The sequence below is a fragment of the Medicago sativa genome, chromosome 1 (genome assembly GCF_051527215.1).
Source record: "Medicago sativa cultivar Bolivia chromosome 1, Bolivia_mono, whole genome shotgun sequence".
Lineage (NCBI taxonomy): Eukaryota > Viridiplantae > Streptophyta > Magnoliopsida > Fabales > Fabaceae > Medicago > Medicago sativa.
Genome location: NC_140749.1, coordinates 32,181,936 through 32,206,780, shown reverse-complemented (window position 1 = coordinate 32,206,780; position 24,845 = coordinate 32,181,936). Strand labels below are relative to the sequence as shown.

The following is a 24,845-nucleotide window of genomic DNA, read 5'->3' as shown; positions in this document are numbered from 1 at the left end:
ACCTTGTTAAAAACTTCTAAAAGTTTGTGTGGGTTTTGTGTGGGTAATTTTAAGCATTTGAGACCTATCTTTTGGAAAGCAATTACATGTAAAAAATTCATTTCAAAATTATGTAGAATATATCCTTGTTTTTTGCTTACTTTTTGTGAAATTATAATGTGGTTTTAAGCTTGGATATTGATACATAATTGTGGCCTTGGATATGTGACTTTGTGGAGTGAATTTGCCTATTAAATGTGATGTATACTTGCTGTTTCGGTGTAGTTGTTTTTGTGAACCTTGTGCTTGGTAAATAATGTGAAATAAAAGTGCATAAAGAACTTGAAAGTCTTGTAAACTTTGGCATAGTTAAATCCTTAGATTCTCATGTTGGTTTTCTCGAAACAAGTCATCCAAAATTTCTCCAATATTATGAGAACTTAGGCTTTAATTTTTGTCGTAGCTTTACATTGAATTCCAAGTTCTTTCATCACTTTTTGTCAAGCTTGTTGGTTTACTTTTCTTGCAAATTATAATAGTTTTACTATGCATTTTGTTGCTAGTTTCTATTCCACTCATGCTACTAACCCTTTTTGTTTCATGTTTCATTCCCATAGCATTTCACATCATACTTTATCTCTTATTTCTTGCACTTTAATTTCTTGCCATTTAAATTCATGCAAAGGTTAGAATGTAAGACTTAGGAATTTTGTATTTTACTTTATGCAATTTTAAATTCTTGCAAGACCATAGCATGTAACTAGGGTATGATGTAAAGGACGATAGACTCTAATGATGTACACCGACACAAGCACCGACACATGCACACACATCACATAGATATTTTTAGATGTATGGCTAGGATATGCTTGTTTAGATGTATGTTTAGGATTGAATGTTTAGATGAATGCTTAGGTTTTACACTTAGAAAAATCAATTTTTCCAAAAAAACTTGAACAACATCACTTGAAAACCTTTTCCAAAAAATATAGGAGTCAAAACTCCTTTGCATTTTCTCTTTATTTTCTTAATCAAATTTCAATGAAAATTAATCATACTTGATTGTTTTTTCCAAAATCAATAATCAAACCCCACCTTTTTCTTAAAATCTCATGCCTTTAAGGCCTCTCAATCTCCATTCTTCAAATTCTATTTTCAAACTTAAAATCAACCAACGAAAACAAAAAAACATTTTTTGGAAGAGAACTACGGTGGATTTGATCCCTTAAACGGGTACGTAGGCAAGGAATCAAAATTCCTTCAATTCAAATAAAATAAAAATTCAAACGCTTTCTTCTCCCTCCAATTCTTGACTTAGTAAACCTTAGGTGTAAATATCAATTTTCAAATAGCATTTAAAAATAAAGCGCGCGCGTAGAAAGTAAAGACGGTTCCTATAGGTTACTATAGTCGTTATGGGTGCCTAACACCTTCCCGTAGTGAAAACAACTCCCGGACCTTGATTCTCAAGGGTTTTGCTTATTTTTTCCCTTCCCAAGAAAAAATGAGATATCACCCGTTAAAAAGGTTCAAACGTAATCAATGTTTGACACCCGAAAACCAAGATAAAACACAAAGGTCTGCATGCCTCTTGTTCGTTCTCATGAAACTGAATAGATCATGCATGTTATCAGCAGCAACTCTCTTAGCAATGTTGAGGATTAAATCATCACTCAAGAAATCCATTTTTCGATGGAAGAAAAGAAAAAAAACTTGTGGTTTTTTCTGCAAAAGTTGGAAGAGAAATAGAGAAGACAGTAAAACTTTCAGAGTAATGTATGGTATTTATAGTGGTCTGAGAAGTTGAAAGAAGTTCCAACTTTACAGTTTCTTTCTTCCAAAGATTTAGCCACGTGGAAGATGGCATCTGCAGATTCATCTCGTAAAAAGAGGGAAGTTTTAAAGATGTATTTAATCTTTGTATTTAATTCCCTAAATATTAAAATAACTGTGAGAACTTTACGGTTTCCTAGGCAGTTTTAACTTGAGAGGTTAAAGCAAAGAGACTTTTTAGTTTCTCATCATTGCCATTCTTGAAACATGTTCCCAATGTAAATTTTGTAATTTAGAAAATAATGAATTGGCAAATAGAAATGTTTAAGTAAAATGAAGTGCCATAAAACGGTTTTAACACCGTTATAAAACCAAAAAATTACAAAATTAAAGGGATAAAATATCTTTCAAAGTAAAAAAGTTACAAAGAGTTGTTTAAATTACAAATTCAGATTTAAGCTTGTCAAGCTGGCTCTTGAGATCAGTTAGTCTCTCATCGAGAGCCTTGCCATTGTCAACGAGTGTTGCTATCTCTTGTTGAGACATTTTCGACTCTTTAACCTTTTGGATAGCAACATTAGCTTCCTTTTTCATGAGATCCTCCTTTGTCAGAATGGTGGCTTTCTGGAGCTCTAAATTTTGAATTTCTGCATTGTATTTGGAAATGGTGGAATCAATTTCCGCCACCTTTTGTTGAGTATTTGGAATTTCTTGACGAAAGGCATCGAGCTTGGCTTGAAAGGTGGCGACTTCAGCAAAAGTTGGTCACAGCGCAAGGTTTGTTCCTCAAGTTTGGACTGATCAGTTTTCTTTTGTTGAAAACCTTGGCTGATGCCATCCATGAGAGGCTCCAATGTCTTCGAAAACTCTTGGAATTTTGAACCAGAAGGAAGCTTGCTCAATTTATGGAGCAATTATTTCACTTCAGAAATAATGTTGTCATCTTGCTCTATGGCTTTGAACAAATTTATCCCCAGCACTTTGCTTCGAAATTCCGCTAGGAGGTTTTCCTTCGAAGTTTCTGATGGATCATCAGTAGAAATTTCCGAAGACTTTCCAGCGCTCTTAGAGAAAAGAACATCACTTTTCACTAGAAAGTCAAAGGCTTCCAGGGGATTATTCTTCTCAAGTTGGACAAGTTTTTCTTGACTCATAGCCACATAGGTGGGTTGGATATCAACCATTGGTGTAGCATCCTTCGATGAATTACCACCAGGGTTAGACGTGTTGCCCAAATCAGTGTTGTATTTTTCTACAACAATGTGTTGATCTCTATAAGCATCAAGGTTTGAATCTCCTATGTTGATAGGATCATCGTCTCCTTTTGATGGATCTTTCTCTAAATCTTCAACATGTAATTTTGGATGCTAATTAGGAGAAATTACTTCGAGATTCAGGGGAGGAGTGCTAGTCTCAACATCATCTTCTTCCTCAACGATAGGTGATGCTGCCAGAAGTTCGGTAGATGGAAGTTGTGCATGTTGAGATGTATCAGCGTGGCTATGCTCGGTACTCTAGTAAGAAGATAGTGTGGATATTAAGAGGTATTCTTGGAAAGAAATAAATGATTCCAAATTCAACGGACTAAGTGTGGTTCGATGATTACCTTTGCGACATTATCACCAACGCATGAGTGAGCACTGTTGGGTTTCGAGTCTTTGTGACTATGTTTTTTCCTTTTGGAGATTGATTTGTCTGGGGACCCTTCAGTGGGTGTCGCTTCGACAGTTTTTTCATGTGCCTCTTGTTTCCTCTTCCTTCGACGCTCTTTATTTTTTGGTACTTCAGAGGTAGTGATAATCTCGACAGCTTCAGGCGGAACGCCAGGCTACAGGAGTACAAAGATTGACATTAAATGGTTGTCATATAAACGAGGCGTTTAAAGATCAATCGAAAGAAAGAAACTTACATTCTCTTCAGTTATGGAATCTTTGGTCTTTTTGGGAGAGGGCTCGGGGGAAGATGAGACCTTCTTTTTCTCGGACTTATAAGATTTTTGTTTCTTAGATGATTTCTCCGATTTGGATTTCGATCGTGTTTGCGCGCTTGCATCATCATCTTTGTTCTCCTCTCCTGACTTTAGGGAAATAGCTGCAAGCATATGGGTGAACAGATAAGTAGCATTTTTCTATAAAACACTGTTTATTTTCCTTAAAAAAATTGAAAGATTTCTTACCTATTCCTATTGGAGAGATGATTTGAACATGAGGCACATCTAAATGGAAGTGACCTCTATAGTAGTCTTGCCACCATCGAAAGAATGCTTCAGTACATGCATGAGATAAGGCAAAAAGAATAGGCTCAAAAACAAGGTTTTGTCTTTGAGTTTGACGCAAGATTGATCTCCACACATGCTCTATCAGAGGCTGTTTCAGATCATCTACACATTTGTACAGAGAGCTAGGTTTTGCCTGAACCAAACCGAATTGTCTGGCAACGTGGTTTGGCTGATAGCCATACACCCCATAAGGGCCACCGGTTGTTATCCTGCTAGACAGGAACGTGGGAGTCAGGTAAGCTTTCCATATAGCATTTATCTCTGCCTCGTCTTCAATCGAGGTTGCTGGAAATTCTTTTCTAAACCAAGCTGGCCTTCGAATCCTAGTTGTAAATGGGGCCAAAGAAGAGGTAAAAACATCACACCCTAGGAGAGCCTCATAAGCAATGGAAAATAACTCTTGCAACTTTCTGTTGCCATATCGAAGCATGGCTAAACCTATTCCTTCAGTGAATCTATCTTCGTATGCCTTTGTAAAATTGGTGGGAAGGTAGACTGCCAGCTTTGTTCTGAAAGTGGCCAAAAGCCACAATTGAAATAACCAAATAGGGCCAGGAATAATTAAGCTACTTCATGATTGGTATTCTTTAATGCTAGTCACTGCTTGATTTAAATTCTCATACAAGGATCCTAAAATAAGTTTGCTAAGGCAAACATCTCTCCCTTCATGCAGTTGAATGACTAAGGTTTTGAATCCCTTAGGGACCTGTATGGATCTTGAGCAAAAGATATACATGGATAACCAATAGGTTAAGAAGGCAATGTGCTCTTTATCAGAGACTTTAGCACTTGTAGTAACATGTTGGTCTATTATAAAATTTCCATAAGCAAGTCTGACAAAGTCAAAAGAAAATTCTGAGTCATGATGGTCTGGATCGAAAGTTTGGCCAACAAGTTTTAGACCAGTAAGACCAGCAACATCTAATATAGTGGGGGTAAGCATGCCACATTTCAAATGGAGGCTACTGGTTGACGGATTCCAGAAATGTAAGGCGGCAATTATCATTTCGTTGTGATATTTAGGTCCTTGCCTAGATAACTGAATAAGGTCAAAGATACCTATATCTTTCCAGAATTGACCCTTTTTTCTTTCTATTTTGTCTAACCAGCGAATATACCTCTCATTGTTAACATGTTTTGGTTCTGTTCTGAACTTTGATTTCAGGAAACTGAGGTCATAATGACCTTTGGTAAAAATTAGAGGTGAGTGTTTTTCAAAAATAGGAAAAATGGCGCTAAGCTTTTCTGGGTTTCCTGTATCATCTGGAAGGGGTCCTAAGTATGCATGCGGTGAATTAGGACACGAAATAATTACCTGGGATTTCCAACAAATTTCTTGAACCTCCTTAACATCTGGTTCTTCTATGAACTGAGAACTACCACTTGGAATTTCTCTTGAGAAATTAATGCTTTCGTCGCGATTTGAAGGTTGAGAAGAAGACCCTTTTGGATTCGTCATGATTAAACGTTTTGATGAACGATTAAGACGAAGAGACAATGAGAAATTTCTGGGTGAAAAGCTGACTTTTGGAAGTTTAGCGATAAAGTTTTTTCTATGAAGAAGAAGGAGAAACAGTGAAAACTTGTGGCCAAGATAGAAAGGTAAAAGGGAAAGCTAAAACCCTTGTTTTATAACCCTTTGATTTAGACAATTGTCAGCATCTTATATTGATAGTTTTTAATAAATAAAAATGGTAGTTCCCAATGACTGGAACGTGGCCCACTAACTATAGAGGGGACACCATAAAGCGTTCTTTGAACCATTTTCTCCAGATGATGACGTCATGCAGTTTACTTCGAGGAGAATGATTCATTTGGCTAAGTGATAGGGCCAAACCGCAAGTGCACAGCCTATCGAAGTAATAGTAGTAAGAAAGAGTATCATTCCGCTAGGGAGTTGTTCAACTTAATTAACCTTTAAAGAATGATTAGAGGAGAAGAAAGTTTGATAAAAGGAGGTTTGATTGCTGGTAAATAGCAATAATAATAAAGAGCCTTGGGATTATTGGTTTGTCATAATAACAAATCTTTCACTAGACAAGACTTTAACTTCTAATTCCATGGTTTACACCGTAATTTCTTAAGACTGGTTTCCCTTTAGCCCCTCACCTTTTCGATGAAAGTCCGGTGAGAGTTTACTTCTAGTAACCAAGCCTATTTCGCTGACTTGATTACTAGAGGATGCTTATAAGGATTGAAACTACTTGTGTCTCAATAATTGCAAAGACTATTTCGCTGTCTTTGCAATTATTGTCTAGATTCACTTGTTCCAACATCAAAACTCCGCTCTCGCTTTATGAATTGATGTTTGGGATGAAGGATTAACAATTATCAAACCCTCCACTTTCGCTTCTACAGTTTGATAATGGTTAATCCATGTTAAAGCGGTGAATCTAAATTAGAAATTACGGTTACATAGAATTAGGGTTAAAGTTTGGTTCGTTAGGATTATATCATTAGACTTTCCCAACAATCCCAAGACAAAGAAGTCTACTCACTCATGTTCATCGTAGACATGGGGGAAGAAGAGAGAAAACAATAAATTGCGAGAAAGAAATAAAAGAAAAGAACTTTATTGAAATAATAATACTAAAATATTCTAAGCAAAGGTGAATGTTTATGGTGGAGAGCTACTCTATTTATAGCTTTACAATCAACTTAGAAACTAAGCAACTAAAAGGGCAAAACAGTAAAGCTACAACAGGGTAACTTGGGCTTGAAGAAAAAGCAGCAAAAGTGGCTTCTGGAGGTGGCACGGCCGTGCCACATGTTGACACTGGCCGTGCCAAGCTTCTGACTTGGTGGGAACATATTTTTGTTCCGTATCTTCGTATTTTCGTACTGTATTTGCTCCAGTCCTCTTTCTTTTGCTCCAAGACACCTTCCACCATATATTCGTTCCTAAATAATAATAAAAAGCAATTTGAAGTAAAATATTCAAAAAGGAAATAAATATGCAATAAAATCAAATCAAATCTTTATAAAACTAAACTGAATAAAGCAATAAAATAGACTAATTAATGACTCATCAAACTCCCCCACACTTGAATCTTTGCTTGTCCTCAAGCAAAAGGCAATGGACATAGCAGCAACTGAAAGGATTAATTATGGCAATGCAATTGAAAACACAAGTCTCTTTGAAGGTTTTGTTCCAAGTACACTAATCATAATTTCAAACATTCCTCGTGAACCTATTCAACCCAACATCAAGTCTTAAGTGAGTGTGTGTGTGCAGTCCAACCTTTTCTTGCTCCTGTATAAGACATATATTCTGAGGAACAGGTTCTATCCTTAATGCTAAAGTAACCGAGAAAAGTCCTTTCTTCATTTCATATAAGAGTGATGGGAATTTAAGTTAAAATTGAATTAGATTAACAATTAAGCACAAAGGGGCTGCAGATGCTTAGGGGTTATCTATCCTCATAGGAAGTCTTTTTGGATGTAATTGTCCTTTCCCCCTAGATTCAAAATCACCCTAAGCAGTGCTGCAAAATTTTTCTTTTATTTCATCTCCGCGTAGGAAGTCTTTTTGGATGTAATTGTCCTTTCCCCCTAGCATTGATGAATTTATTTTTCTTTAAGTTCAAATTAGGGAGTCACCACCACAATTAGGAAGTTAGGGATTGTCCTTTCCCCCACATGTTGGTGCCATTCTCCCGCCCTATTTAACTTTTAACAATTAAGAATATAACAATAAGGCACAATTGATTAATTTCCCACACAAACTTATGCTACTTTTACTCTAAAGACTTTAAAGGGTCTAAGTTAACACTAAAGATAGAACGTGCTCCTTAAAATACCTACTCATACACTTGCTCAAAGATTGCAACCGGGTGCGTTTCTCATTGGAGAATTTTTCACAATAAAACAAGATATGGGTATAGCAAGAACAAAAGAAACACAAGAAACTACTTTCATGTACAAGAAACAACCTTTAAAGAAGAGACAAAACAAAAAATTTATGCCATTTTTTTTTACTTTAAAAACAAGCTACTTAATCATGCCTTTCGCTATAAAAACAAAACAAAAAGAATAAAGTTCAAGGGAGTTTGGAAACACTACGACTCTAGACACTTTATTAGCCCCCCCCCCCCCCCCCCCCCCCCCCACACACACTTAGGGGAAGCATTGTCCTCAATGATTCAAAGAAAAGAGAATTAAAGAGTAGAAGGAGAAGGAGAAGTAGAAGAAGAAGGAGTATAAGAGATAGATAGAGGGAGTAGGAGAAAGAGAGAAGAGAGAAGGGAGGAAGAGGAAAGCTCACATTTTCTCATTGAGGTCCATAGGGAGGACCTTGGAGATTGAATTGGTGCATCATCCTTCGGAGCATTTGATTGTTTTCTTCCGACAAACGGTTGCCCCTTTGGACATCATTTCTCAGCCCCAAAAGTTCTACACCTTGCCTTTGTTGCTCGGTGCTTATCCTCTCGACCTCGGTTCGCATCCATGCCCATCTTTCATCATTATTGAGCTCTCCGGATTCATGGACATGGTGCTCTCCCTCATATTGCAAGTTTGCACCTTCTCCTTCATCATGGTGCTCATGTACCTTTCTTTTTGGTTGCTATCCTTGAAGGTGATGCCATGATTCTTAGCCGGTGCTCTTTTCTTTTGTGGAGGTCCTCCGGAAGAGCTTGCTGGCTCCTTGCCACTTCTCCTTGAAGCCATTGAACCTTGACCTTTGGTTGACCTTGAGTTTTGGGTGAAGGTTAGGGTTGGGAAGAGTTTTAGTAGAAAGGGTTGGTTTTGGGGTGGGGTTGATGTTTAAGTGAGGTTTATAGGTTTAGGTGTGGAGATTGGTTAAGAATTTGTGGTTTTTGGGTTAGGTTTTGAATGAATAGGGTTTTGGTGAATTATGGGTTTTGGTGGATGAAAGTTGTTTTTGATTGGTGGTTTGTGTTTGGAATGAAGTTTAGAATTGTTTGAGTGAAAGAATGGAGTGATATGGTGAAGATTTGATGAAGATATGAAGGTTTTAGGGTTGGTGGTTATGGAGGTTTAGAGAGAGGGTTAGAAGATGAAAGAAGGTTGTGGTTTGAGAATGAGGAAGAAGATAGAAAATTTTGACGGTTATACCACTATAGAGATCGGGCACGGCCGTGCCACCTATTGGCACTGGCCGTGCCAACTTTCTAACTTCATGCCTCAATTTTGCTCGAAAAACCTGGCATGGTCGTGCCAGCCTTAGCACGGGCCGTGCCAACCTTCTGGTCCTGGGGGCTTCAAATTTTTTCAGTTTTCTCGAATCATACTTGGACAATTACCTACAAAACACTTAAAAACAAAGGAAAACAAACACAATAAAGCAAATAAATGCGTGGGTTGCCTCCCACGAAGCCCTCTTTTAATGTCATTAGCTTGACGGTTAGAAAGGTTCCTTAGAATGGATCAAAAATATCATATTGTGTAGATGACGCTATAAAACGTTCTTTCACAACATGATCTTTAAGCATGCAACAAGAGTAAAGAGCGGGACCTTTCATAACGTTTTCCAACTCAAATCCTACCATTGTATCACTCACTTGAAAGACAATCCTACCAAGTTTAACATTTATGGGAGCTCCCGCAGTGGCTAAGAAGGGTCTACCTAGGATTATTGGGACGTCTTCGTCCTCTTTAATGTCAATGACTATGAAATCAGTCGGGATGTATATCCATTCTATCTTAACCGGTATATCCTCAACAAATCCTATTGGTTTCATGGTAGAACGATCAGCTAACTTCAATTCTATCTCGGTAGGTTTCAACTCTCCTATCCCCATCCGTTTAAAGAGGGACAAAGGTAACAAACTAATGCTAGCTCCAAAGTCACACAAGGCATTGTCAACGGTCTCACTCCCAATCATACAAGGTATGGCAAAATTACCTGGATCTCTAAGCTTAGGGGGTGTCTTTTGGATGATTGAACTAGTGTCCTTAGCCAAAGCTATTGTCTCACTATGTTATATAGCCCTTTTCTTTGAAAAAATTTCCTTTAAAAACTTGGCATATAGAGGCATCCTAGACAAAGCTTCCGCAAGGGGGATTTTAATGCAAATTCTTTTAAGAACGTTGACAAACTTATTGAATTGACCCTCTAATTTAAGCTTAGCAATATTTAACGGGGAAGGAGCTTGGGTCTTATCAAGCGGTTTCTCACTCTCTATCACAGTTTTCTCACCTAAAAGCTTGACATTTTCTTTTTCGAGGTTGTGAACCTTAGCAATAGTATCTCCTAACTTACTACCCTCAAAAGATATGACATTAACATGAGCTTTAGGGTTGGCTTCAGTTTGACCAGGAAAGACTCCCAGTGCTTGAGAAAGAGTGGACACTTGTTGAGCTATTTGGGAGATTTGTGTTTCAAGCATTTTAGAATGAGTAGAGATAGAATCAACTTTGGTATTGATCTCGGAAAGAGAATCATTCAGAAATCCAGTTTGGTTTTTGAGTTCTTGAAGTTGTTTGTTTTGGTTGGCAATAGAATTTTCCAACAAAATTTCCAAATTAGATTTCTTAGTGAATCTCTGGTTGTTTGCATAACCGGGTGGTGCTACTTGTCCATAGGGATTTTGGTTTTTATAAAAATTTTGATTTTGTCTCATCCCTTGGTTGTATTGAGCATAGTTCATTTGCTCAACACCGTTAATAGCACTACCTAGTTGGCAATCAACACCAGCATGACCAGTTATACCACAAATTTCACAAGAAGGAGTAGAAGCAGAATTGATAGCACTAACATTGAGTTTTTCAAGTTTTTCAGTTAGTGTATCAATTTTAGAGGCAAGGTGATCATAGTTAGAGACTTCGTACATACCTGCCTCCTTTTTGGAGGATGAAGAACTAGTGATGGCTCTCTCGTCGGTCCATTTGTAATGATTTTGAGCCATGTCTTCAATCAAGGCATATGCCTCCGTATAGTTCTTTTTCATAAAAGCTCCACCTGCAGCTGCATCAACAGACATCTTAGTGGTATAAGACAAGCCATTATAAAAAGTGTGGACTATAAGCCACTTCTCTAGGCCATGGTGGGGACAAAGTCTTAGCATTTCTTTGAAACGCTCCCACGCCTCATAGAGAGATTCCCCATCTTTTTGATTGAACCATGTAATTTGGTCCCTAAGTTTAGCAGTTTTGGATGGGGGAAAAAACCGGGCAAGGAATGCTTGCCTCATCTGATCCCATGAAGTAATGGAACCGACTTCGAGGGAATGGAACCAAGCGCTAGCTCTATCCCTTAAGTAAAAGGGAAAGAGATGAAGTCTTACGGCCTCTTGGTTCTCCTCCATGGTTCCACTAATTCGTAGAAAAACAGATATGTGAAGATTGGGATCCTCGGTGGGGGATCCCGAAAATTGGTTTTGCTGCACCAAGTTAAGTAGGGCAGGCTTTATTTCAAAGTTATCATCCTCAACCGTTGGGTACACAATAACAGCTTGTGGCTCAGCCGTAGATGGCGTTGCATACTCTTTGAGAGTGCGATTAGCCATGGCGGTGTTATTTCGTGCGTCTCTCTTTCGTTTATGCAAATACATTTCGATCTCGGGGATTATTACCACTCGATTTCTGGTTTTTCGCATAAAAAATTGAGAACCCAAGAAGTAACGATAACAGAAAAATAAAAAGTTAAAAATAAAAATAAAAATAAAAAGAAAGGAAAAAGAAGAAGAGAGAAATCTAATCACTAAAGAAAAGTTAATTAAATTAGTTAACTCCCCGGCAACGGCGCAAAAACTTGATAGGGCCAAACCGCAAGTGCACGGCCTATCGAAGTAATAGTAGTAAGAAAGAGTATCGTTCCGCTAGGGAGTTGTTCAACTTAATTAACCTTTAAAGAATGATTAGAGGAGAAGAAAGTTTGATAAAAGGAGGTTTGATTGCTGAAGGTAAATAACAATAATAATAAAGAGCCTTGGGATTATTGGTTTGTCATAATAACAAATCTTTCACTAGACAAGACTTTAACTTCTAATTCCATGGTTTACACCGTAATTTCTTAAGACCGGTTTCCCTTTAGCCCCTCACCTTTCCGATGAAAGTCCGGTGAGAGTTTACTTCTAGTAACCAAGCCTATTTCACTGACTTGATTACTAGAGGATGCTTATAAGGATTGAAACTACTTGTGTCTCAATAATTGCAAAGACTATTTCGCTGCATTTGCAATTATTGTCTAGATTCACTTGTTCCAACATCAAAACTCCGCTCTCGCTTTATGAATTGATGTTTGGGATGATGGATTAACAATTATCAAACCCTCCACTTTCGCTTCTACAGTTTGATAATGGTTAATCCATGTTAAAGCGGTGAATCTAAATTAGAAATTACGGTTACATAGAATTAGGGTTAAAGTTTGGTTCGTTAGGATTATATCATTAGACTTTCCCAACAATCCCAAGACAAAGAAGTCTACTCACTCATGTTCATCGTAGACATGGGGGAAGAAGAGAGAAAACAATAAATTGCGAGAAAGAAATAAAAGAAAAGAACTTTAACGAAATAATAATACTGAAATATTCTAAGCAAAGGTGAATGTTTATGGTGGAGAGCTACTCTATTTATAGCTTTACAATCGACTTAGAAACTAAGAAACTAAAAGGGCAAAACAGTAAAGCTGCAACAGGGTAACTTGGGCTTGAAGAAAAAGCAACAAAAGTGGCTTCTGGAGGTGGCACGACCGTGCCACATGTTGGCACTGGCCGTGCCAAGCTTCTGACTTGGTGGGAACATATTTTTGTTCCGTATTTTCGTACTGTATTTGCTCCAGTCCTCTTTCTTTTGCTCCAAGACACCTTCCACCATATATTCGTTCCTAAAATATAATAAAAAGCAATTTGAAGTAAAATATTCAAAAAGGAAATAAATATGCAATAAAATAAAATCAAATCTTTATAAAACTAAACTAAATAAAGCAATAAAATAGACTAATTAATGACTCATCACTAAGGATCAAAAACGTCTTTTTCTCCCTACTAAGAAGATCAATCGAAAAAAGACGTTTTTGGGGGGCAATTTGTTAGCCTATATTTTATAAGGGTTGTCTTAAATGCGGTCAAACCAAGGTTGACCTTGTAATCGAAAAGATAACAAATGCTCTCCAATTCTTATCAAAGATGGACTTGCTGGAAATGCTCGAAGCACGTGTTTTGGTTCGACAAGCAAGAGGTATCGAAAGGCAGTTCGTTTCGGATAAGGTCAAGTGGCAGATACACATATTCGAAATTCAAATCGAATAGATAGACACTGTTCGTTTATAGCAGTTGTAGTTTCAAATTCAAAAATAGGTAGTTATTTCTATTAGTATAAATAGTAGTTTCTCGCAAGGGAAAGGGGACACAATCCAATCATACACAAAATTTACACTCAAATTATCCGCATGGAAGAGAGAAATGAGTCACGAGTTGCAATGTATGAACATGTGCACCAACTTACTTTCAATCAATGCACTTTAAGTTTGCTTTCTTAAATATCTTTGCAATTTACTTGTTTATTTCAAGCAATCCCTTTTTGTTTCGTTTTTAACTTCTACGAATTTGGCTGGGTCAAATTCGATAAGTTATCTTTACAATCTTTTCATATTCTTAACAATCGGAAATTTCTGGAAAATAACAAATCACAATATGTCCTTAAGATTTACTTGTTGATCTTGCAAGTAATTAATTTTAAACCAGCGATTGTTTAACAAAAATCAGTGTAAACAATAACAAAGGAAAAACTCAGTTCGGATTTTAAAATCCAAAAATCTCAAGGGCATTTTCGGAAGAAAAAAATAGGGCACGCGAGAAATGGATAGGTGGGAAAAGTAATAGTCTTAATTGTATACAACTCCTTATGTATTGGATTGGCCCAAAATCCAATCTCTGATTAACTGCAGATCAATTTTACAAAGCTCTTATACAAAAGAACCATTCCCCAACCTCAGATCCACTCCAACTTGTAACGTCTCAAGAACTAGTAACACCTACCAATGACCATCTGATCCTAGAATTGATGAACTTTTTCTCTAAATAAAAAATTGAAGAATTTTAGTACATTTGTACTCTAAATCAATAAATTAATGATCAATTTTATGAATTGAAGAGCTCTTCTGTTGATTTTAGTATTTTGATAATGAAGAGCTTTTTTTTTTACATTTTATCTTATAAAATATTTAATATTCATTATTACGATTTACGAGTATTAAAAGTTCATAAAAAACTAAATTTTATTTCACTGACACTTTTGATAAATAATATTTTATTATTATTATTATTATTATTATTATTATTATTATTATTATTATTATTATTATTATTATTATTATTATTATTATTATTATTATTATTATACAAATGATAGGACATAGTTTTTCCTAGAAAAAAATTGTTTGATTATTAATTTAAAGATCAAATGTATCAATACTTATTGAAAATTAGAAACACTCACAAGTTGTTTTTGTGAGCATAATTCAATGAGAAATGATAAGAACACTGTCTTTCTAGCCCTCTTTTAACACTCACTCTTCTATTGGGTGAAACTCATGTGTGTCTCACCACTTTATGTAAGATCCATTTCCAATGTGTGGTACCCACATGAATTTTTAGTAATAAGAGAGTATGTGTTAGAGAAAATGTTAAAAAGAGAGTGTCCATGCAATTCCTCTAACTTAATTGATAGAGACATTTTAAGATGCAGAAATCAAGTCTTTAATTTAAAATTCTTCACTTATTCACCTTAAGAATGAAATTTTAGTCACTAACTATTAAAAAAAAATGTTCTCAACTACATTATCCATCAATGAAAAAGATGATAAAGTTACTCATGCTAAATTATCGCCAATCAAAATCATTCATTTGTCTTATACTATTTATACCTTATCTTATAAGCATAATATACATGGTAAAAGACAAATGAATAAGAGAAATGATATTTGTACAACCATTTTGTGACAACTTTTTAACAACTTTCTCTTTTATACTCATATTATGTTTTTATTCTCTCTCTTCCTTTTTCTCTTTCCATTGTTTTTGACCAATAGAAAGAGAGGAAAAGGAAGTTGTCATGATAGTTATCAAAAATGGTTGTTCAAATATCACTACTCAATGAATAATTTGATCTTTCCCCCTAAAAAAAGAATTAATTGATGTCAATTTAACATGAATAATTTTATCCACCTTTTATTGATGGGTGAATAATTTTTTTATCAAAAGTTTGAATATAAATTTAGAAAAGAGTAAATACTTAATTACCCCCCTGAAATTGTAACTTTCGTCAAAAACCCCCTGAATTTTGCAAAACGTCAAAAACCCCCTGAAATTGTCTAGCGTCTGTCAATTATCCCCCTCCGTTAATTTCCTCCATCCAACATGCTGATGTGGTCGTTAACTGCCATGTGGCACTGCCACATGATCAGAAAAGTCATGTCATGTCATAGGGGGGTAATTGACTATATTTTTTTTGAAAAAAATCTGATTTTTTTTTCTTTTCATAATTAACTTTTGAAATGAAAAAATAATTAACTTTCTGTCAAAAACCCCCTGTAGTTTATCAGTAACGATCAAAAGCCCCCCTGTAGTTTATCAATAATGGTCAAAAGCCCCCTATAGTTTTTCAGTAATTGACTTATAATCAAATTGACACATGAAGTTTACCCGTGCATTGGAATATTTAACTTTTATGATTGAGAACAAGAATTAGGAACAAAACAAAAAAGCAAGGTGGACTATGTACTTACAAAAGAGACAAAGAATGAGAAACAAAAATATGAATTAAAAATCTTATGGGCAATAGACATGTTATTGAACTCCAGTAATTGAAAGATGGTAAGGGTAACGACAAAATAGAAAATAGAAAAGGTAAGCTAAATGAATATTGTTATTTTCGTAGAGTTTTAGGCAACCCTGTTCAAAAATGAAATTGGAAGGTTGAGATGGTCTTCACATGATATATCATCATCAAAATGAAGAAGAGCAAATAATTATTTGATTTCAAATAAATACAAAGAGATGAAACTGTTATTGATGGTTTGTAAATCGGTGGCCATGGCCTTTGATTGCGGAAATTTCCTTCCTTCATTGGTCACAGATACATAAAAGTACAACTATAAGAGCAAAATCTTCCCACACTTAAAACAAGAAAGGAAATGACAGAGAAATTATGGAGTGCTGTGACACCAGGTGCATCTTTCTAGCTACCATATCTGAAGGGAGGGATAGCTAGATACAACCTAAAATATTCTAATGCACTGATAAACTTCATGTGTCAATTTGATTATAAGTTAATTACTTAGGGGGACTTTTGACCATTATTGATAAACTACAAGGGGGGTTTTGATCGTTAATGATAAACTACAGGGGGGTTTTAACAGAAAGTTAATTATTTTTTCTTTTCAAAAATTAATTATGAAAAGAAAAAAAATCAGATTTTTTTCAAAATAAAAAATAAAAAAAATAGTCAATTACCCCCTATGACGTGGCATGACTTTTCTGACCATGTGGCAGTGCCACATGGCAGTTAACCGCCACATCAGCATGTTGGATGGAGGAAATTAACGGAGGGGGGTAATTGACAGACGCTAGACAATTTCAAGGGGGTTTTTGACGTTTTGCAAAACTCAGGGGGTTTTTGACAAAAGTTACAATTTCAGGGGGTAATTGACTATTTACTCATTTAGAAAATGACTCTTACAAATATGGAGAAAGAGAATACTCATTACCACTCCCTCCGTTTCAAAATGAGTGTCGTTTTAAGTGTTTACACACATATTAAGAAATGCAATGATTAAAAGAAAGAGAATGGTTATTTTACCAAATTATCCTTATTAACTATTGGTTAGTTTTAAAAGTAATATTTTGGAAGTAGTGTTCAGAGTATTAATTGGAGGGTACAATTGAAAAGAAAAAGTTATTATTGCATTGGAAACTGAAAGTGACATTCATTTTGAAACAATTTTTTTTGGTTAAAGCGACACTCATTTTAAAACAGAGGGAGTATTAATCGATGTGAAAAGACAGAAAGAAAGTGGAGAAGGTGGGGTGGCTCTTTGGTGACATTAATGTCACCGTGCCATTGCATCTGGACCACACATTGCCATTACCATTGCATCTGGACCACACAACACATCTAATATCACCAATGTGTGGTCCAGATTTAATGTCACCGTGACATTAATGTCACACAAGTATTTCCCGAGAAGGTGAGAGAGGGAATCAAAGGAAGGAAAAGACAAAAGAAACACATAGCAAAACCAAACACACAACACAACACAACATGAGATCAAAGGAACAATCATCATAGAGGAAAACAAAAACAAAAGAAAAGCATCATCACAATGCAAAATCCAGGAACAACAACAACATCACCAACAACAACAAAACCACAATGTTCTTCTTCACTTTCATTTCTCACAACAACCTTAATAAAAGACCCTAAACCAAAACCAATCCTCTACACATTCCTAGCACTCTCTCTCTTCTCCATCCTCCTCATCCTCTCTCTCACCTCTTCCCCCTCTTCCTCAACCCACGCTCGACCCGACCCATTTCTCTACCCGACCCATCAAACCCACCGCATCATCTACGACCAAGACAAAACCACCCCACCACCACCTTCCATAGCATATCTCATTTCCGGGTCAAAGGGTGATTCGGGTCGGATCCTTAGGCTACTGTCTGCAACGTATCATCCTCTTAACCAATATCTTCTTCATCTTGACCCTTCTGCTCCTCAATCAGATCGTGAAAAGTTGGCTATTGTTGTTCAGTCTAATACTGTTTTTGAAGCTGCTAAGAATGTTCATGTTATGGGAAAACCTGATTTTGTTTATGTTAAAGGGTCTTCTCCTGTTTCGTTTACTCTTCATGCTGCTGCTATTTTGATTCGTTTGTCTTTGAGATGGGATTGGTTTGTTAGTCTTAGTGCTGATTCTTACCCTCTTGTTACTCAAGATGGTATGGTATGGTTTGTGCTTTTGTTTTGTTTTGTTTATTTACTTAAAATATGTGTTTTTTGTGATCTGATGTTGAAATCTTTTTTGGGTTTGTTAGATCTTCTCCACATCATGTCGTTTCTGCCTAAAGATATGAACTTTGTAAATCATTCAAGCTATATTGGGTGGAAAGAGTAAGTTCAATGTTCTTTTTTGTGTGCAATTATATATTTTTCTTAATTTTTCATGTGGTTTGGACATGTAGAGAGAAAACATGTGGGTTCTATAGTAAGGAGAGTAGATCATATGGAGGGGGTTTAGAGACTAATGAATTAGACTAAGAAAAATTATAAGAGAAACTATCAGGAAGGATCTAGAGACTAATGAGTTGGATAAAAATATTGTTTTTAATAGAATATTATGGATGGCGCCATTTGATTCATGTAGTCGACCAAACTTAATCGGATAAGGCTTTGTTGTTGTTGTTGTTTCTAGTAGTCATAAGCTTTTGGTATTTAGTGTAACGACACTTCACATTGAAGAAGAGTCTAGTGTCCAACGCGGTATCTAACACTGACACGACATATGTGTTTACTTTCGATCACTTCCATTTTCTCAAATTACTACCGGTGTTTATGTGTTAGTGTTGTATCCGGCAACCGTGTTGGTGTTTGTGTTTCATAGTTAGCTAAAGTGAGTATAATCAATCATTGTATAACTGGTTAGTGTAACTTGTACATGCTTAACTATTTCTGGGTTTGGTGAAATATCAAGGCTTGATTTTCTTTTCTTCACTATCTAATCACTTTAAGTAGTCAATCACAAGGTTTTGCATTGGGAATCTGAATATTTAAGTGTTTATTGACTATGGATATGATACTAAATTTCCATATGCTTTGATGGTCTAGGTCGAGGAAGTTGAAACCCATTATTGTTGATCCTGGTTTGTATCTTTCTGAAGGGACTGAAATGTTTTATGCTACTCAGAAAAGAGAACTCCCTAGTGCTTACCGCATGTTTACAGGTGTGTTTGGCTCTCCTTGTAATGTATCTAACAAACTTTTTGTTTTCTCGCTTTTATTTGATTATTAGAGTGTGCCATCTTAGTCAAGAGTACGTCAGTCATATTTATGCATAATTAAAAAATGCGGACTTGATACATAAGTGAGAAAATTGAATAGTGATTTCCTGATATCAGATGCAGAACAATTTTGGGATAGTGAAAATAGTGTCTTGGCTGTTGAGAAATTTTGAGAATGAAATGAGTTAGACAGCAATTTACAAGAAATTTAGTTGTATATACTATGTAGTCTTTTTCCTTTTATTTAGTGTGAATTATATACTTTTGTTAGTGCTTAAATCTATTATTAAATTGTATACAGTTTATGACGCAAATTTATAAGTATGATTTGGCTATGACTGTTTAGGCAGGATTAGTGTTTTGGGTTGTATGGAGACTAGCTAGTGAAACATAAGTTCAAAATCTACTAATGGTTTGATTGGATAAAATTTTAATGAAAAAAATAATAAAAAAAAGGAAAAAAAAATATAGAAATGAAACTTAGGCATGACAATGGGGGTCTTGAAGCGATCATACCTTTGGTTTATTTCTATATTAGAATTTGATAGAGTTAGAGAAGAGAAAACAATTCCTGCTCAGGATTCTTAGACCCCTATATAGGATATGCTGAGTTCTGTCCTGTCACTACTGTGCACTAGAGAGACGACCTTGGCTGTATGAACTCTTTGTCGTTTATCCTGAGCTTTCCAATTTTCTTATGAAGAAAGACTGGTTTGTAGTACCTCTTTTGGTTGACAATAGTTTGCAAAGGCCTGAAAATTTTTTGGAGTCTTAGACTTCACTCATACGTTCCTTAGTGCCCAAGTATTTCATGGATTAATTAGAAACAAATCATTTTTTTGTTTAATGTACAAAAATGATATCCGTGGTTATGAAAAATTAGACAAGAATAGTTCTAAGATTAAACATTCTTTGTCTAGTTGTTGGCTTAGGTATACAGTTGTTCAAAAATTGTACTCAATACTTTTAGGTGAATGGTTGAGGTATCAACTAAGTATGTGTTTGAAAGCGGTTGCCTCTTCCTGATTTTCCCTTTTAGAAGTATTAGAGGTTCCTTGCTTTGCTGCTATCGGACCTGTTTGTTATTTAAAGTGAAATCTATGCTAGGCCTTGAAGTGTTGACAGCAATGCTAACAATCAGATGGTTCTGGCTTAAATTTTATTTTATTCTTTTGGAGGGTAGAGGAAAGGATGAACTTACTTGTAGAAGCACAAGTGTGATTTGGAATTTACTTACAGCACCATGTCTAGAGTGATTTATTTATCAACATTAAGTAAATTAAATATAGATTGTTTTAAAATTGTGATGTCTGTCGGTGCTACTTTTGTGAGACAGATTCATTAGCTTATTCGTGGAAGCCATTACATAGTTGACCAAATGGCAGCATGCTCGTAGCTTTTTGCCACTAGTGTGTTTGGGAAGTAAATTGGCCTACTTGACGTATTTGACCCTGTCTGAGAAACAGGAATCTCTATAATTGACTAGATTTTGAATTGGAAGGGAATTGATGGGATATTTAAATACTGTTAAGAATTAAAATGTATTTATATTGACTTTTACAGGTAATCATTCCCCTGTTCTTTAGTATTTTCAACAGTACTTGGATTAAAAAATATTTATATGCAGTTTTACCTCTTGAGATTTCTTTTTGATTGCTCAACTCAGAAAATTTTGGAATTTAATTATATCAACAGCGACAATTATCATGAAAATTCTGCTGCTTAAGTGACAAATGCAAAATAAAGTTTTTGCACTATCAGTAAACAAGAAAGTGGTATATGATTTTATGATAATAGTTTGGAATGATTTTTTAACACATGGCACAAATGGTGTAAATTCTTAAGTTTGGTATAACGAAATCCAAGCGATATGCTACTATAACGACAAAACAAAGGGTAATACCCATCAAGTGGAGTTAATTACCTTAATTTTAGTTTGCCATTGTATTGATTATACCATATCGTAGATTCAAGGAGCCGAGGCATGCCTTTAACTCTTATTAATAGTCTTCAACTGAATTTTTCTTAGTCTAGTTCTACCATCTTTGAAGGGGCATTGTTGTAATGTATATTCATATCTCAATCAGGCATGTGCTAGTCTACTAATTTTCCCAAACCATCTTATGTAATCTTCCATTGTTTCACTCTATAAGAACCATTCTAACCTTCTTCATAAAGCTCTCAGTCCTAAACTTATATATCCTGTTACTTATGCCTACTCGTCTATTGCATCATTTTTATTTTGTGTCCAGTTTTGTAGGTATTCTATGACCACATAAAATATTTATCATGCATCTTAGGGTATAGATTGTGTTTTTGCCTTCTCTTACGTGTTTTGCTCATCATGATTGATGGCCGTAAAGTAGTTGCTATTTATGATATGCAGTTTGTTGCATTTGAGTTTTCCTTTATCTTGTTTTTGTCTAATTTCTATGTTTTAGATGATATTTTTTTTCCTGACGTTGTCATAGTTCTATTCTCGTCGATAGAATTTCTTTTTCCGTCACCTAAAAACGTTAAGCAGATCTTGTGTCCTGTTTGGATTAGCTTCTAGCGTACAGTAGTTATTAAATCTCAATTCAAAGAGAACTTATGAAACACTGAGACGCAGAATCTAATTTTAACTTACGGAAGAAGCTTCTATTGAAAAAATTTATAGTCTGTTAGGTATCGGGTTTAGCCCTAAACCTTACAAATGTGTTGAATAGGAGAGTTGGTTACAATTGCAGATGTGGTCAGTTTGTTAGAATAGGAAACACAGATATAAGGAGAGAACATGACAAGGTAGGAATTATTCAGTATCTATTCTGTTAGGAACCTTTCAAGTTAGGCAGAGAGAGTTATCTCTTCTTTGAGGTGGATTAGCTCTGCAGTTACAGGAATCATCTTCTGTAATAGTTCTGGTTCAATCAATAATACACTGTTCTGCTTGTCTTTAATTCGAGTTCCAATCATAGTCATTGAAAGATTCTATTACTTTTTGTTGAGATGTTTAACTGATTTGTTCTTTTCTTTTGCAGGTTCATCTTTTTCTATTTTAAGTCGTAATTTTATGGAGTTTTGCATTTTAGGAGTAGACAACCTCCCTCGGATTCTACTGATGTATTTCTCAAACACACCATCATCCCTGTCCAATTATTTCCCTACAGTTCTCTGCAACTCTCGCCAATTTAACAAGACAGTCATAAATCAGGACTTTTTATATGCTGTTTATGACAGCCATAGAAACAATCTTCGACCACTCAATTCAACAGATTTTGATAACATGATTAATAGTGGAGCTGTCTTTGCAAAAAAATTCCAGCCAGATGATCCTGTTCTCGATCTCATCGACCAAAAAATTTTGAACCGAAGTCCTGGATCAATTGTTCCTGGTGGATGGTGTTTAGGTGAGCCTGGGAACAGCACATGCTTAACATGGGGTGATGCCAGTATCTTGAGACCCGGTAAAGGCTCTAAACGACTTGAGAAAGCAATTGTTGAATTGCTGTCAAATGGCACTTTCCGATCTCGACAATGTATATAGGAAGGATCTTTCTCCAGCCTCATGTCACATAATGTAACAAAATAGAAAAAGAAACCCAAAAGGATCGATAAGAACGATATGAATCAACTGCTTGGTCCTTAGTTTATCTAGTGGGGTAGCAAGTTAAGTATGAGTATTAATTATTTGTATTAGCCTAATTAAAATTTTGTAATTCTGATGTTTTTATTTTAGAATTTAATGTGGCTATATGGTTGTCCATATAGCATGATATGTTTGTTTCATCCTTAAATGCTGTCACACAAACTCTGGATGTGAATTCTTTCTTAATCATCAAGTAATACAGCTTTGTAGCTTATACTAAGAGCAATAAACAACAATTAATGTTTTTGTCACATGGATGTTAAATCATGATATTATAATACAAATATTAGTTTAATAACACAGTATACCATGACCTTATGTTAGTGAATGTGCTGTAATAATTAGTTCCAGCTATGATTATAAGGCAACACACATGAAAACTAACTAACTCCATAATATCAAGAAACCAGTAGTACCACAACACACATATACACATATATGTAATTCAAAACTTATCACAGATACCGCTACTAATGCTTCTGTATTGTAATCAATGATTTTCTACAAACAAAAACAAAGAAGTAAAAAAATTAGAGAAGTTGTGCAATTTCATCCTTCACTTGAAAATTTTGTGTTTTAGATTTTGAAACTTATTTCCCTAGCAACAGCTAGAGCTCTAACTCATATGTCAAAAAGGGTTTAAAATACTTAAATAATGAGTCCCTTATTCATAACCCTCAAACTTGTAGGCCCCACCTATCCACATATGAAAGTTGACCCCCATTTCCTAATAATTATTTTTCTCAATTAGGAATAGTTTTTCAAACTCCTAGGCAAAGAGTTTCTCGGTAAACATATCCTTTTACAGTTAGTCTTACTGTGAGCAAGATTTTGAACCGGATTTAACAAAACATTAACATACAGACTTCTAACACATTGCTCACATTGCTGAATCCAATTGCCGTCACATCCGTTTCACACCTCCTGAGCAAACGCAAACACGTCAACATCATCGGTTGTCTTTCATATGTTTTCACACGTCTCTCACGAACATCTCATGTCTTTTAATATTAGAAGCAAATGTCACTTTCCTTTCTTCTTTTTGGTGATTAAGGAATAAGAAGAAAGAGACGTTGATAATGACGACGACGACGATGAATGAGAAGAAAAGAAACGTTGGTGTCGATGATGGAAAAAGATACGGGTTAGCATTGAGAAGAACATGTGGTGAGTTTTAGGAACGGTTCTCACCAACTATAAACCCATTATCTTTTTATATATGTATATTACGGTATCAGGTTCTTTAAAAAAAAAAAAAAAAAAACTAGAAGGTTTTTCCCTAAAAAAAAAGATTAGAAGGTTAATCCACTAAAAAATAAAAACATGAAAGTTATATTTTTTTTTACTTTTGACAAATTTGTATTTTTTTTTTTAAAGAAAATTTTTTTATAAAGAAAAAAAATTATATTATTGTTGGTTTTTAAATTATTATTTTTAACTTTCATAATAAGGTTTTTTTTTTGGATTTTATATATATATAATCTTTATAATCAATTTCAATTTACTTATATTTTTTTGGATTAAGAGTAATTTGGCGTTTATTATATTTTATATTATGATGTTTTTTAAAGTAAAATATTGACAAGGGTAAGCTTTGGTGTCATTGAGCACAGTTAGGATGGGAAAAATCGTGTGACCATTTGTAAAGTAAAATATTGATAAGGGTAACCATTTGTAAAGGCGCAAATTTTGTGTAATAATACATAAATATATAATATAAATATTTAGAGATGTATTCATTGTTTTTAATATTATATCTCAAATAATTAGAGGGTAACATGCTATTGTGCTCTTGTGTTTATAAAAATGTCTTTTATTTTATGTATTTGTGAAAAAGAATAAAATATAAATAAAAAAATATGCAAAAACAAATGAGAGAAAAAATAAATAATTGTTTTATTTCTCGTCTAATTTTAAAGTGGTAAGATGTAATTTATAATTCTTACATCTGTTTTAAATTATAAGTCTTTTTTTATCATTTTACACGTATTAAGAAATGTAGTTAATTTTGTATGAAATAAAGATATTATGAGTTGTTTTACAAAAGTGCCCTTAATAAATGGTATGCAAAAAAATAAAATTAAAGAATCGAAAAAAGAGAGAGAAATAAATAGTTAAGGGTATAATAAATATAACGTGAATGTTTCATTCGTTCTTAATAAATGGTATGCAAAAAAGATAAATTAAAAATTTGAAAAAAGAGAGAAATAAATAGTTAAGGGTA

General features: G+C 34.9%; 1 protein-coding gene and 1 non-coding gene across 2 annotated transcripts; both read left to right on the top strand.

The window, feature by feature from the left end:
• Window positions 1-11,029: 11,029 nt before the first annotated feature.
• On the top strand, window positions 11,030-11,136 carry LOC146954366 (small nucleolar RNA R71). The gene has a single exon (XR_015025125.1). It is a non-coding gene; the product is annotated as a small nucleolar RNA R71 (small nucleolar RNA).
• Window positions 11,137-17,222: 6,086 nt separating this feature from the next.
• On the top strand, window positions 17,223-22,835 carry LOC146954365 (Core-2/I-branching beta-1,6-N-acetylglucosaminyltransferase family protein). The gene is made up of 4 exons (XM_085716111.1): window positions 17,223-17,934; window positions 18,031-18,106; window positions 18,821-18,936; window positions 22,014-22,835. The coding sequence occupies exons 1-4, from the start codon at window positions 17,316-17,318 to the stop codon at window positions 22,517-22,519; spliced, it is 1,317 nt and encodes a 438-aa protein (XP_085572237.1). The 5' UTR covers window positions 17,223-17,315; the 3' UTR covers window positions 22,520-22,835.
• Window positions 22,836-24,845: the final 2,010 nt, after the last annotated feature.

Coding starts and splice junctions, on each gene's coding strand:
- LOC146954365 (XM_085716111.1), top strand. CDS start 17,316: ATGCAAAATCCAGGAACAACAACAACATCACCAACAACAACAAAACCA. Junction 17,935..18,030: donor CCCTCTTGTTACTCAAGATG/GTATGGTATGGT, acceptor TGGGTTTGTTAG/ATCTTCTCCACATCATGTCG. Junction 18,937..22,013: donor TGCTTACCGCATGTTTACAG/GTGTGTTTGGCT, acceptor TTTCTTTTGCAG/GTTCATCTTTTTCTATTTTA.